This window comes from Haliaeetus albicilla, chromosome 16 (genome assembly GCF_947461875.1).
Source record: "Haliaeetus albicilla chromosome 16, bHalAlb1.1, whole genome shotgun sequence".
Classification (NCBI taxonomy): Eukaryota; Metazoa; Chordata; class Aves; order Accipitriformes; family Accipitridae; genus Haliaeetus; species Haliaeetus albicilla.
In genome coordinates, this window is record NC_091498.1 from 23,737,586 (window position 1) to 23,751,683 (window position 14,098).

A 14,098-nucleotide genomic window follows, 5' to 3' on the forward strand; every position below is an offset into this window, starting at 1 on the left:
GTAAGCAACAGCCATGCTGTTCCCTCTCCGGCATTTATGCTTCGGTCTTAGGAAAACACTTGTGACCACACTTTCCAGTTTCTTTTGGAATACTCCAGATCGCACGCAATACCTTATTTTTCAAAAACAACACTCTGGAGGGGTACCTTATGCTCCTAACAGTGCACCTACTCACACGGCCCTCCACCTTGTGCCCTTCTCCCTCTTATTTCTTCATCTAGGTCATTTTCACAGACAGTTGCCTCCTTTGATATTTTTGTGACCGAGTAGCAACAGCCAGCAAGTCTTCACTGTATTTGCCCTCCCTCTACCCCCAAACCTGTGCTTAAATTACATGCCCTTTTTGCATTCTTGCTACAATTTAGTCCTTAAGGTAAGAAAACAGCAGCGGTGCCCCAGAATTAATTGAAAGCTTGTCTTTCACTGCATTAGGGCATTCAACTATTGTTCAAATGAGTCAATTGAAGAGATGGGAAAACAATTTTCCAAGAGGCGGAGGAAAACGGACAGTAACAGACCTGCCTATACAGTAAGAAGCCCTAGAAAGAATACTAATGCTTCAGGCAAAATATATTTTAACCAAAGTTAAAGCAAGGAGGTAAAAAATCCCCTATAATTTCCCTTTAGGAGCTTTAAACTGTTTTGAAATTGTTTTAATAATTTCAGCTACATAATAAAAAAATCACTTCTATGTATATAACTGCAAGATCCCTTCTAGGCTTCCCTTCTAATTCAGTCTTCTTATCCTAAAAAGCCCAGTTCTACTTCCCATCAGCCCTCTCCCAGGTTAGGAGATGCTTTAACTCCTAATTGGCTCCAACCTATTGATTTCCATAGCTTTACTCCAGTTCTTTCCATCCACTATGATCCACACCATCATCATAACTACAGGAACCAGGTGTATCTAAAAGTTGTTTATTGGAAGTGACCATTTCACGTGACAACAGGCCACCCACCAGAATTAGTATTTCAGAAAGGAATACTCATCACTTTACATAATCTGTATTTTTTAGTCTGTCAATGCCTAGAGGCACAGGTATTGCCTGAAACACACCAACTTTCAATGCGTGGATTACAATCTGCCCACTACCGAGAGACTGAAGCTTCAATCAAGCATTTAGGTGGTTCTCAGGGAGCTAATGATTAAGGTCATCTTACATCTGCTCTTACGGACAGCAGTACTTGGGGATCTTTTCAAACTTATTTTTACTAATCAGAATTGGTTTGACATGATGATGGATGGGCAGTCCTTTTAAAAAAAAAAGTTATTTTGTTACTGATTTATTGTATTGTTTTCTTCTCCATATTCTTTATACATAGGGTTAATCTCTCTGCTGGATCATTTGGTTTTTCGTGATAAACTACAGTAAGAAATACACAGAAAGTGCCAAAAGCACTGCTGCAGCAACCAGCTAGCCGTAAAGTTATCTTCCAGTAGAGGGAATGAGGTCACAGCAGCTGAAGATGGAACTGCACAGAATCCATTTAAAACATGATATACTACTGATATAGTCCGTAAGTCTTCCAAATACTTACACTGATGGATCTTGCAAAGAAGAAAAGAAAGAAATTCAACAGACCATGATCATCCCAAAAGCCTAAGACATGGCTAAAACATAATGTCATGATTTTTCCTGAGAAAAATAATGGCCTAACTGTAAATCTGTTTAAGATTCATCTAATTTAAGCTGTTTAAAATAAAAGAGGAAAGTTAATCAGTCAACATACACCAGTTGCTATTACTGTTTATGAAATACATATCTTGTTTGTACATTTTAAAAAAAATCAGCTTTAAGTAGCTTCAAAGAAAATGCTACCTTTATCACAATTTCTGTTCATCAATGCATGGCGCTAGTAATGGTGAGCAAAGGCATATTGGACTGAAATACTTGAATGACATCTTTGCTCTGAATCAGCTATGCTGTGTGATGAAAATGCCTCTTAATGACACTCAATGTAACATTATAAAACAGTTTCACTGCAATCATCGTACTTTTTGTTTGGCATGAGCCAGTCTCCATTATTCTAAGTAGTTAATGTAAGTAGCGCAGATCATACTCACTGATATGATTTCACATTCAATAATAGGATGGGCTGCAGCTCTGAAGAAAATTATTAGTGAGTCAGAGACCACTCACATTCCAATGCTGCTATAATTAGAAACCATCTACATCTCCAAACTACAGCAATTCTAATCCTGAGGATAACTAGAGCCTATCTTTTACAGTAACTATTGGCAAGTATGAATAAAACCTCACTTTATATGCCAATAATATTTACACACTTCTGAAAATATAATTTTACACAATGCTAACCCTTAAAGACATAACAGGTTTTTAGCACAGTGCTTAGCCCGTAAGTATAGTGTAAACTAATAAAAAGCAAATCTTACAGATCCATACAAAGGCTTCTTCTGTTAATGTCTATTTGAATTAACTTATAAGCATATGCATATTCACAGCAAAATCCATCGGAATTTTAGGGGCTTTGCATAAAATCTCCCAAATAAATTCTGAGATCTATAGACTACATCATTGTCTATAAATGCACAGATTTATGATGGTTTCAATTCCCAACACACAAAGAAAAATATGTGAGTGACATGTAGATTCTCTTCCAACCTTTTTCATTTCACAACAGGAAAAAACAAAATATGCAACCCCTTCCAGTACTATTAAATAAACTTTATTATTGTCAAACCTATTAGTGTTTATTGAGCCGAGATTAAATGGTTCTGCAATAGGAATTTTAAAAGGTGTTTGAGTACAGCATATGAACAGTCAGGAGCAAGGTGCAAGACTACCTTCAGGATTATTCATGAGTTCTATTATTTCAAGGCTGGCATGGATTCGACTCTCTAATTTTTTTATGTGGTAAACTGTGTCCTTTTTGTGCAACTTTATCTGCTGTGATGGCTCGTTTCCTGTACGTGGGAGGTAGCACCGAACCCAGATCTCTAGTCTCATGCTTGGTGGAATTCAGCTTTCCCATTCCACAGGAGGTCTCATTACTTCCTTTAAATTGCCAGGTATACTCCTGAACCAATATGATTTTCAGAAAAGAAAGAGACTATCAAAAGTAACATTTCAAAAATAAGGTCATCCTAGAGATATACTTGGTGGCAAGAAGCAAGGTTTGACAAATTCATGTTTAAAGAAAAATCACCCATCACTAACTGAGATGAAAACACAGCTAATTAAAGTACTTATCTGCTGAATTAACATGCAGACATTACACTGCTCTATCAAAATAATCTCATTCCTTCTCCATCACCCTACACATACTCATAGACAAGATACAATGCATAAGAACAGGCAACTTCAAAAGATCTTTTCAGAAGTCTGCAGGTAGATCAGTTTTTAATGCTGCTTTTGTTCCACTTAAGCACCCTTCACCACTTTGTCTTGTAAAAATGTAGCACCTAAACCACTTCTGAAGCCACTGGATTCCCATTCCTAACATTCCACGGAAGAACAGGACATAATGGTAAAGAAGAGAAAAACCTCAAAACATACAAAGCTCCCCATTACCAGACTTGAATGCCTTTAAACAAGCAACTCTAAGTCTTCCAGACAAGTTCTATTTGTTGTTTCTTACCACATTTTGTGTTCTTGGAGTAAGGCAGGCGTTTTGAACTCAGCAGCACAGAAATCATCAGAAAGATGCAGAGTCATGGTGTGTCTGCCAAAATCTCTAACTTCTGATTGAACATACCGTAAACATGTATACGACTGAAACACCAACACTGAAAAACAGTTTGCTTTATACTTTCTATCCAGACCAGTGTATCTTCTGATCCTAAAGATTGGCAGAGACTTACCTGAAGAGAAAATTAGAAATTCATTTCTTACACAGCTAGTGCTTTTTGCGTTTCTCTTAATCAGTCCAAATTTACATTTCAGGCACTAAGTCTCTGGCTAATTTTGTATTTCAACTGAAAACACAACTCTTAAAAACTTTTTAATTAGCACTTCTTTCAAGTTGTATAATTGTTAATTAGTTGCTCACTGTTAATTTTAAGTTTGCTGGCATAGTGCTTTGAGACTTTATAAATAGTCCTCTGCATATTGGTTTGTATTGTTGTAATGTGACAAATCTAGCAGACAAGCCACACACATCAGGGAAGGGAGTGGCATACTTCTGAAATCAATTTCACTAATAAATCCTACAGATTATAAACTGAAACCAGTATGAACTCAGTAAAAATAATTATATTTTATTAATAGCAAATAATCTAGATTGAGTTACTGTCGTGGCCTGACCTTGGCTGGCTGCCAGGTGCCCACCAAGCCTCTCTGTCACTCCCCTTCCTCAACTGGACAGGGGAGAAAAATATAACGAAAGGCTCGTGGTTGAGATAAGGACAGGGAGAGATCACTCACCAAATACTGTCACGGGCAAAACAGACTCGACTTGGGGAAATTAGTTTAATTTTTTGCCAATCAAATCAGAGTAGGATAATGAGAAAGAAAACCAAATCTTAAAACACCTTCCCCCTCCACCCCTCCCTTCTTCCCAGGCTCAGCTTCATTCCCGATTTCTCTACCTCTTCCACCCTGAGTGGCACAGGGGGATGGGGAATGGGGGTTGGGGTCAGTTCATCACACATTGTCTCTGCCGCTCCTTCCTCCTCAGGGGCAGGACTCCTCACACTCTTCCCCTGCTCCAGCGTGGGTCCCTCCCATGGGCTGCAGTCCTTCAGGCACAGACTGCTCCAGCGTGGGTCCCCCGCGGGGTCACCAGTCCTGCCAGCAAACCTGCTCCAGCCTGGGCTCCTCTCTCCACGGGGCTGCAGGTCCTGCCAGGAGCCTGCTCTAGCGTGGGCTTCCCACGGGGTCACAGCCTCCTTCGGGCATCCCCCTGCTCCGGCGTGGGGTCCTCCCCGGGCTGCAGGTGGAGATCTGCTCCCCTGTGGACCTCCCTGGGCTGCAGGGGGACAGCCTGCCTCACTGTGGTCTTCCCCACGGGCTGCAGGGGAATCTCTGCTCCGGCGCCTGGAGCACCTCCTCCCCTCCTTCTGCACTGACCTGGGGGTCTGCAGGGTTCTTTCACATATTCTCACTCCTCTCTCCCAGCTGCTGTTCTGCAGCAGTTTTTACCCCTTCCTAAATACGCTTATCATGGAGGCTCTACCAATGCCACTGTTTGGCTCAGCCTTGGCCAGAAGTGGGTCCATCTTGGAGCCATCTGGAACTTGCTGTGTCGGACATGGAGGAAGCTTCTGGCATCTTCTCACAGAAGCTACCCCTGTAGCCCCACCACTACCAAAACTTTGCCATGTAAACCCAATACATTTATTCAAATTATTACAATTTATATTAAAACACCATGGTGGTAGTGGTCACATGTCTAAATCAGGATTGGGTTGAACAGCACCAACATCTTTTCAAATACAGGGAAGAATGGCCTTCTGTAAGGGACTCCAAACATAAAGAAACAGAAACAAGTGACAAATTAGATGCAGTACAGTAGTTCAGAAACATAGTGGGACCTTTCTACTTATCGTTAAGAAACAGTGCATCATTAAGAAACCCATGCATCTGAAGTACAGCATGGCAGTTCTTGTATAGATTTTTAGAAGCTTTTCCCCTAGAAAGGAGAAAAGCTAGTAATTTTTGCTGGAGAATCTGAATGACAGGCAATAAAGGCTGGGGATTGGGGTACTGAAAGTGGGAAGTTGATATAAAATACATTATTGGACCAGCCAGGAACACCAACATAATGCAATCAACTAAAAAGGGCAGAAAAGAAAGACAACTAAACTAAAAAGGTAAACTAAAAAGAAGAGATAGCAGAATATCCATGCTGGAAGACTAACACAACTCTCAACTGCATGCAAAAAATGTGATTTATTAGTATATATTTAAATAACACATTAGGTGTTACCTCCAACTTTTTGACATAACTTTTCAGGATATCTCAGTGATGAAAAGCTGATTTTTTTTTAAATGCCATACAGAATTCACTGTAAGTGGAAGAGATGTAGGTTTTGCAGCTTTTACAGATTCTTAGAGCAATCTGTGTGAAAACATGAATTCACACACATGCACACTCAACCCTTCTGAGTATCAGTATTTAAACTGCGTATGTTGCCAGCAGCTGTAACTTTTCAAACTGTAAATATCAAACCAATGGAAGACACTCTCCTAGGTATCACTGAATGTAAGTACAAATAAATGCGCATAAAAAATGCAAAATAAAGTTTATATAGCTTAGATGGTGACACAAGCAGTTAACAGCATAGTTTACCATTCCTGCCATTTTAAATGTTAATAACGTCACTGACACTGCAGACTGCGTTGCCTGCTGCTGTTAACATGAGAATATTTTAGCTGCCCTCAGACTTCATAACTTTAATTGACTGTCCTTAACTTCTCCCAACAGAAAAACCTTTCAAAAAGTTTTTAAGTACTGTAGAGGACTGGTGGCTGGAATACTGTCCCTACTGTATTTGTCGGCTAGATAAGTAAAAGACTTGCTTCTCCAAAATTAACATTTTCATAAGCACTTCAAATATCAACACTTAAATACACAGAGATGAATGTGCTAAATTTATCAAAGTATAACACACTACCAAGTGTATGTATATTACTCCCTCTACTGGATCAAATCTGTATAGTTATTATCCATACTGCAATTGCTAGCCTACAAAGCACACACAAACATTTTTTGTCTCAAACCTCTCATCTTTATACCATTTATGGTCAGTTTAGCTACACGAAATTTCTGACTACATGATGTATTCATTTGCATAACACAAGGCTAAAGGATCCCAGCTTTGGAAACAAATTTTGAATGCCAAAGATGAAGGCACACGTCTAACCAGTGTGTAACACTGTATAAATATGGGAAACGAACATACCTTTCTTAAAAGCAGAGTTTTTCCTGACATCTCACAGCATGTCATCCTTTCTCCACCTTGCACAACCAGCCTTCCTGGCAGGCAGACAGCAGTATTTCCTCTCCCTTCCCTGCCTCTTCCCAGGTGTCTCACCTGCTCGCAGGAGGCAGCATCCAAAATGCCACCCTGCTTTATCATGCACTAGCTCATGCTTTAGGTAGGACCTGCGTGGACATGTGAAAAGGACCTTATTCCTGAGGCCTAAGTAGAAAATAATATACTTTTAAACTCTTTGGTTAAGCAAAACAACAGTACTGTCTCCCATGGGACAAGTCCTACTCTAACTCATATAATTGACTCTTAAGTCCTGAAGATGTCTAACAACGATATATATAGTGACTATTCTACTATAAAATTTACGTAAACCCTTTTGCTATTTAATACGATCTTTGGGGTTATATTAATAGAAATGCATTACCTCAAGATGCCTGTACAATTACAAAAATAAACTCTAAAATATCTTGACAGCACTCCCCTCAAAAAGGTTAGACTGCAACTCCAGAATGTCATCATCTTAATTTCAAAATATCATTACCAAGAATATTACTTGCTTCAAAGTAAAGAGGATATCACTAATTATACATTAAATGAAGGAAAAATTTTAAGAGTTACGAGAACTGGAAACCTCTGAAACCCATACTATAAAGATGTGCACTATAATCTGAGTAACACTCCCTGCTCCAGCCTTTGCTCTCCTGGATATCATCTTTATCTCTGTATCTCTAACTTCTGGTTCTTGCAGCAACCTTTTTTGTGCTCACCACATACTTATCTGCATGACTAATGAAATCAGAAAAAAAAAAAGCAGCACTTTCAACATGCTGTAAAAACTCCACCAGATGGCACCTAAAGACAACATGACCCAGTACTTCAGCATTAGTATGGCACACTTTTTTTGCTGTAAGGGTTAAAAAAAGGAACCTTCAGGTTCATGATTTTAGCATCTAGCATATAAAACCATGTATTGCTGTGATTCACTAGTCCACATGTTTTAGGAAAATAGAAATGTTTATAAACTGTATATTTGACTGATACCAAATGATGAAAGAAAAATGTTAGAAAAAGTGTTATCAGCATCTGTGCAATTACAATGCTTGTATTATGCTCTCTCCTTCAAAAATTTTCCTCTTTGGTGAATGCAGGTACCTTCTTCTTCTCAGCACATTTTTTTTCCCATTTTGCTCCTTTCAGCTGAAAATCTCCATTCTCTGTGTTCCGGAAGAGTTATCTCTCTCTTTTCACTAAGATCAATGTCCAGAAACTTAGAATTGCTGCAACGGATCAGGGCCAAGGCCTGCCTTGACATCTCTTGGCATCCTATCCCTGCTAGTTGTAATAAATGACCAAAACTTCACAATACACACATGTTAATGAATATCCACATTTCACCCCTCTCAAATTAAGTACACGTATTGGCTTCAACTCTGAAAAATGGCACTCATAAACCTATCAAAATGTTTATCAATAGGCTATCCTTGTTTTCCATACGAGCATCCTTGAAACTGTAAGTTATACGGCAGAAATCCTTGTGCATCACCTATATACCAAAACATTATTTAGAGTATATCTCCAGGACACTCTGGGAGAGTATGAAGCATGCCAAAACAAATAATGGCTAGGACTGTTAATGCCACTTCAATAAAAATATATATGTCAGTCCTAAGTGCTATTTCATAGAACAAATGCTTTTACTAAAGATCTAATCTTTTTCTATTTCTCAATTCTTTTGAACGAATTCTTTTTAATTCTTTTTTCTCAATTCTTTTGAAAGCAGATGCTTTTCCTTATCACCCCCTATACAAGGAACACACTATACAAATTTAAGACTGGGCTTTAAAGTCATGAGAACTTTACTGTTCTTCTATTACCCCTCTCTTCCACCTACATACATAGTTACACATACCTTGATATACTTACATTTTGGGTTTCCCTACTGAATACTAAATAATAATATTTTACCTAATCTATAATAGTTAAAAGGTGGGGAAGCAAGGGTGTGCTTGACAGTGCAACGGCAAGACAGTAGTTAACTCTACTGTGATATGAAAGGCTTAGAGAAAAAAAAGTCCAAATCCAGTTACTCAAAGTATTACTAATTAAAAAGTATGCCAATATTACCTCAATGACAAAGTGAATTGTACCAATAAAAAGGAAGCTAAATTAGAGCATAAACAAAGACAGATTGAATCAGATTCAAATAAAATAGCAATGTGTCTGTTTTGTTTTGCATGTTCACAGACAACAGAAACTTATTTTAGGAAAGATAAGTGGAAGCACTGGGCCTTCTGCTGGTTTCAAAAGTAGAGCTCCCTGCAAATTCTTCATGAGCACTGTTTTAGTTTGAAAAGCTACCCACAAAGACCTAGTTAAGGAAGGGTTATTGACTTTTACTGTACATTCCCAAATTATCATGGAAACACAAAAAAGAGACACTTGCAGGTGCTGTGTCCACCTAATGCTTGGACCTTCTTCTCACATTGTCACGTAGAATCAACTGTACTGGTAGTTCTTGCCTAATCTACAAAGAACTGGGGGGGGGGATAATCTTATTATCAGACTTCTCATCTGATCAGTGTTTATTTCAAATATGTGTGTTCCATTCACAAAATATGCAACCTGTACTGTTATTACACCGATACTGGAATTTTAATAATGTAAGCACATTGCATATAACGCAACCGGTTTTGACTCTAAGTCAGAGCACATTCCCTAAACAGTGCACATGAAATGAAAACACTGAATGACTCCTGCCACTATCTCTCTGCTCCTACCACTTTTCAGAGCACTGACTGACACTCTTGTGACAGCTAATGCCTGTAGATCTGCTAAATTTCAACAAAACATTCACATCGGTCCTGGCTCACAACACAGAGCACTACACCTAAGTACACAGAGGTACGCTTCTAGAAAAAGGTAATGCCAAACTTCTCATTTTATTCAAGGGAAAGCTTTAAAAATAGAATTTACTCCAGAGCACATAGCAATCCCTTAGGGGCCGTGTATTGTTGAAGTCTGCTCAAGCCTGCATTAGCACTGCAGTGGGCTTTTCACCTCATTTTAAGTGAATTTACTGATTGTAACTAACCTCCACAGCCCCGCAGTCATCAATCCTTTACCAACACCACTGGTACGGCACCTCTCTTATTACGGTTGTCCAGAACACCGCAAATCAGCTTAAATCCATCCCAGAAGTCCTCCTGCTGGAAGCCTGAGAGGGTCTTTTTGGCCTATTTTGAACTCCACGGATGTAATCGGCAATGCCCCCGCTAGCTGCCTAGGGCTGGAGGGGGGTTGTCACGTTTAATGGAAACAGCTAAGGCTAAAAGAAATACCAACCAGCCAGCCAATACTAATGACAGGTCTCATACTCAAATCAGGGAAGGTTTTCCGGGTTGGGGGGGGGGGAGACCCCCCCCTTCTCCAAAAAACCCCACCCTATAAACCTGAACATCAGATATGCTGAGCATTACCTTCCTGTGAGCAAGATGAATTTTCCCCTAATCTCACCACCACCATCCTTCATCCTCACGATCCGGCCCCCTTGTTTCACCCGCAGCCCGAGAATAAACCGCCAAGAGATGGTTCTCCCTCGCTGCTTCTAACAAAAGCTACTTCCACCCCCCCGAAACACCACGTCCCCCGCCCAGAAGCAGAACGGCCGGGTGAAACACCTGCCCTCTCCCGGGGACACTCAGCCCTGCTGCCACCGCCAGCCGGAGCCGCGCTCCAGCCCGGTCCCGTTCGACGCCGGGAGATTCAAAATTCACCCCAGGGGAGGCGGCTGCCCGGCCGCAGCCGCGGGGCGAGCTCGGAGAGCGGCGGGAGAAGGCGGGGAAGGCAAGGCCGCGGCCTCCGGCCCGCCGCTTAGCCGCCGGCAGCGGGCCCGCGACGCCCCAAGATGGCGGGGCCCCGAGCCCGACTCGAGGCCGGCCCGTCTCCAGGACGACCGCCGTTGGCGGCCGCCGGCCGACGCCATGACCGAGCAGCGCCCGCCGCGCCCGCTCTACTTCCCTCACTTCCACGACCGCGCCGAGCCCGGCCCGCCCGCCCCCGACGGCGGCGGCGGCGGCCCCGGGATCCCCTTCGCAGCCACGGGGCCGCCCCGGCTGCCCCCTCCGCCCGCCGCCGGGGCTCCCCGCTGGGCCGCGGGGCTGGCGCCCGTCGCCTACGAACCGCTGCGCTTCTTCTGCCCGGCGGCGGGTGCCGAGGAGGGCGGCGCGGCGGAGAGGCGGCCCGGGGAGCAGCCGCAGCTGGAGGGCGAGATCTGCGAGCTGGGCATCCGCCTCAAGGAGCTGGAGCTCTCGGCGCTCGTCGGCGACGGCTTCGACGCCCAGCAGTGTGGGTGTCCCCCCCCCGGGGCAGGGCACAGGCCCGGGGCCGTCGAGCAACGGGCTGTGAGGCTCCCCGGGTTTGGGGCCCCGCACCGCATCGCTCCGGGCCGCAGGTGCCCGGGGGAGCACGTAGGGTGCGGGGGGCAAAGGGTGTCCTCTGCCCCCGACACTGGTCAGGGGCAGCCGGCCGAGGGCCCGGATTAAAGGAGGCTCAAAACTACAGCTGTGGTTACCTCTGCACAAAGGAACAGAACCCCCAAAGTCATGAAGCGTTAGCAAAAAAACAACTGAGACGCCGCCGAAATCAGAGGGAGTTTGTACGTGCAAAATGGATCCACTACTAATGAGATCTGCGGCTGTGAATCGATGTAAAATAAAGGCGACCGATGACCCCAGATAGCTGGGGGCGTCAGAAAAAAAAAAAAAAGTGAAATAACTTTGGCGTTTTAATTTTAAAACCTGCTGGCCATGAAGGAAGTACAGGAAATAAAATAGGTCAGCAGATAGTGATTACTGAGAGTTCCAGTAGGGAGGCCAACAATTAGTAAGGATGTGATGCTCACCATTTCCTTCAAGGCCACTGGCTGCCAGTCAGGAAACTTTCAGGAGTGCAGAGGTTACAAGAACACAGAAAAAATGTCCATCAGATATACACATTCAAAGGAAGGTCCTAAAGAAATTGTGATAGGTGGTTTGCATACATTTACTCTTCGGAACAGGAAATTAATAGGTTTCTTTCCTTTGTTATAGCAATACAGACCTTTCTCCATTTTAATAGCTATTATCTTCAATACATGTGAGAAACTTTGGTTTTCAGATATTTGCTAGACAAGAAATTGTAAGGAATATTACTAGTTTGCTTAACACGTTATTTGATTTTCTTAGAAGTACTGTAAAGTATTAATGACAAAATTAATGGCAAGTTATGTTTCATTCCTGTTTAGATAAACTTCTGAAGGCACTGAAAGAAGAAAAGATACAAGGCATGAAAGCAAGGCAGAAGCTGAAGAAATAACCACCAACAGGATGAGGATTATTTCAGCTGGATATTCTGTCACTATATTACCATAGAGTATTTTAATGGATCTTCGATATTATTTTTCTACTTATTATATGCTATTCTTCTACCAAATTAAAAAATACAGTATATTTTCTTGTTCACTTTTTTGGTGTATTATTTGTCTAATACTAGTTACTGATAACACTACTATGTAGTATTTTAACATTTTTTCTCCGACTACTATAGGCAAACAGGATGGATAATATTTTCTTCAAAAACACTAAGAAATTAACACTGTCCGGATGTCCGGATTCCTAGCAGTCCACTGATGATGTTCAAGATAGATGTAGCAGGGAAACGCAGTAATTCCAATACAAAATACGGGAGTGGTTTTGTTTTACTTCTAAGTACATTAAGTAAGTGCAACTGAGAGTAAGTAGATATTGTCAGAAGTCCTATGCTTCTAAGCAAACTTTTGAAAATGACTTTCACTTCAGCATAAAAAAAAATCTTTGTTACAAACAATCACAGTGTATTCTTTTATTGTCTTTAGTGAAATTACAGAAGTTATGGCTTGAGTTAGTTTTTAACAGAATAGTTGTATAACATTGACTAACTAACAACTAACATTTTACTATTATTTTAGGACTAATAGCACTTAGGCTAAAGCCTGTGGCAGTTTTTGGAGTGACAACATCTGTATGTTTGGAACGCATGTCCTTTCCTGAGAAAAAATGGACAGAGGCGGCGATGACAGATTGAAGATCTGGAGAACATCTGCCATTAAAAAAGTAATGCCATATATAGCATCGAGAATAACCTAACAAAGTAGTAAATAAGCTCATCAGACTGATAAAAAGACACCAATTTTTTTTTCCTGTTCTAATTCAAGAGCAGTAGGTGGCAGCATGAAATAATAAAGTTACCAACCCTGAAGCTATCATATTTTGGCACGCAGCTTTTTTTTTAAAGACAGTAATATTTTAATTTTTTTTTTTTTTTTAAACTGTGGTCAAGTTGCTCAACTGTGAAGCATTTTAACACAATACGGTATCAAAATTTTATCTCCTGTCACTGCTTATTACCGCATTTACTCTTTTACTATCTTAATCTTTCCAGCCAGATGTTGATCTACCCTACACAGAGTTTATATTAAAAAAATACCTAGCTGATAACTCCCATTTGTCAATCAGCAAACTATAATAATCACATTTTATCAGAGCAGCTAGGAGATCTTAAACAGAATCTTACCATCTGCAATTGCCACTGTCAGCCGGGCGTCTCCACCGATATGGCGATTCACGGTTTTTATCTGCTAATCAATACGCTTTTTAATGAAACAAAGCCTGAGCAGGGCTGGGTGGCGGGTGGTAAGGCCAGGGGCAGGCGTACGCGGGTCAAGAGTAGCTGCCGCGAGCTCCCCCCTTCACCCTCCAAATCCATCGTTCCCTCCAATATAAACACCCTCCCTCTTCAGCTGGCTTAAATCCACTCTTTAAGCCCACCTTGGCACCATTTAATTGCTGCTTAGCTCTTTAGAGCCTAATTAATGACATTGTGCTTCTGGCTAAACAGTTCTGTTTCACTAGTTGGCATCTTTTAAGCTATTTTACTCCAGACAGCACAGCACAAGTAACTTCCAAAGTGGGCTTTGGTATTTTTACACCCGGTCGGGAAATGCTCACGTAACCACCGATGATTTATCTCTCTTTCCAACCACGTCTTGGAGGCTGAGGCAGTAAATATACAAAAGATAGATCTAGGTGCCTAAAGAACCAAATAACTACCGAAATACCTCAGAAAGCTGGGTTTCAGTGTTTTACAGCTCCCGTGCAGAATGAGGATAAAAAGTCTCTGAGAGTTTTG

The 14,098-nt window shown here is 41.6% G+C and overlaps 1 protein-coding gene across 1 annotated transcript; it reads left to right on the forward strand.

The window, feature by feature from the left end:
• The first annotated feature begins 10,737 nt into the window (after positions 1-10,737).
• C16H11orf91 (chromosome 16 C11orf91 homolog) lies at positions 10,738-12,458 on the forward strand. Its single transcript, XM_069804522.1, has 2 exons — positions 10,738-11,239; positions 12,177-12,458. The coding sequence occupies exons 1-2, from the start codon at positions 10,876-10,878 to the stop codon at positions 12,245-12,247; spliced, it is 435 nt and encodes a 144-aa protein (XP_069660623.1). The 5' UTR covers positions 10,738-10,875; the 3' UTR covers positions 12,248-12,458.
• The last annotated feature ends 1,640 nt before the right edge of the window (positions 12,459-14,098 follow it).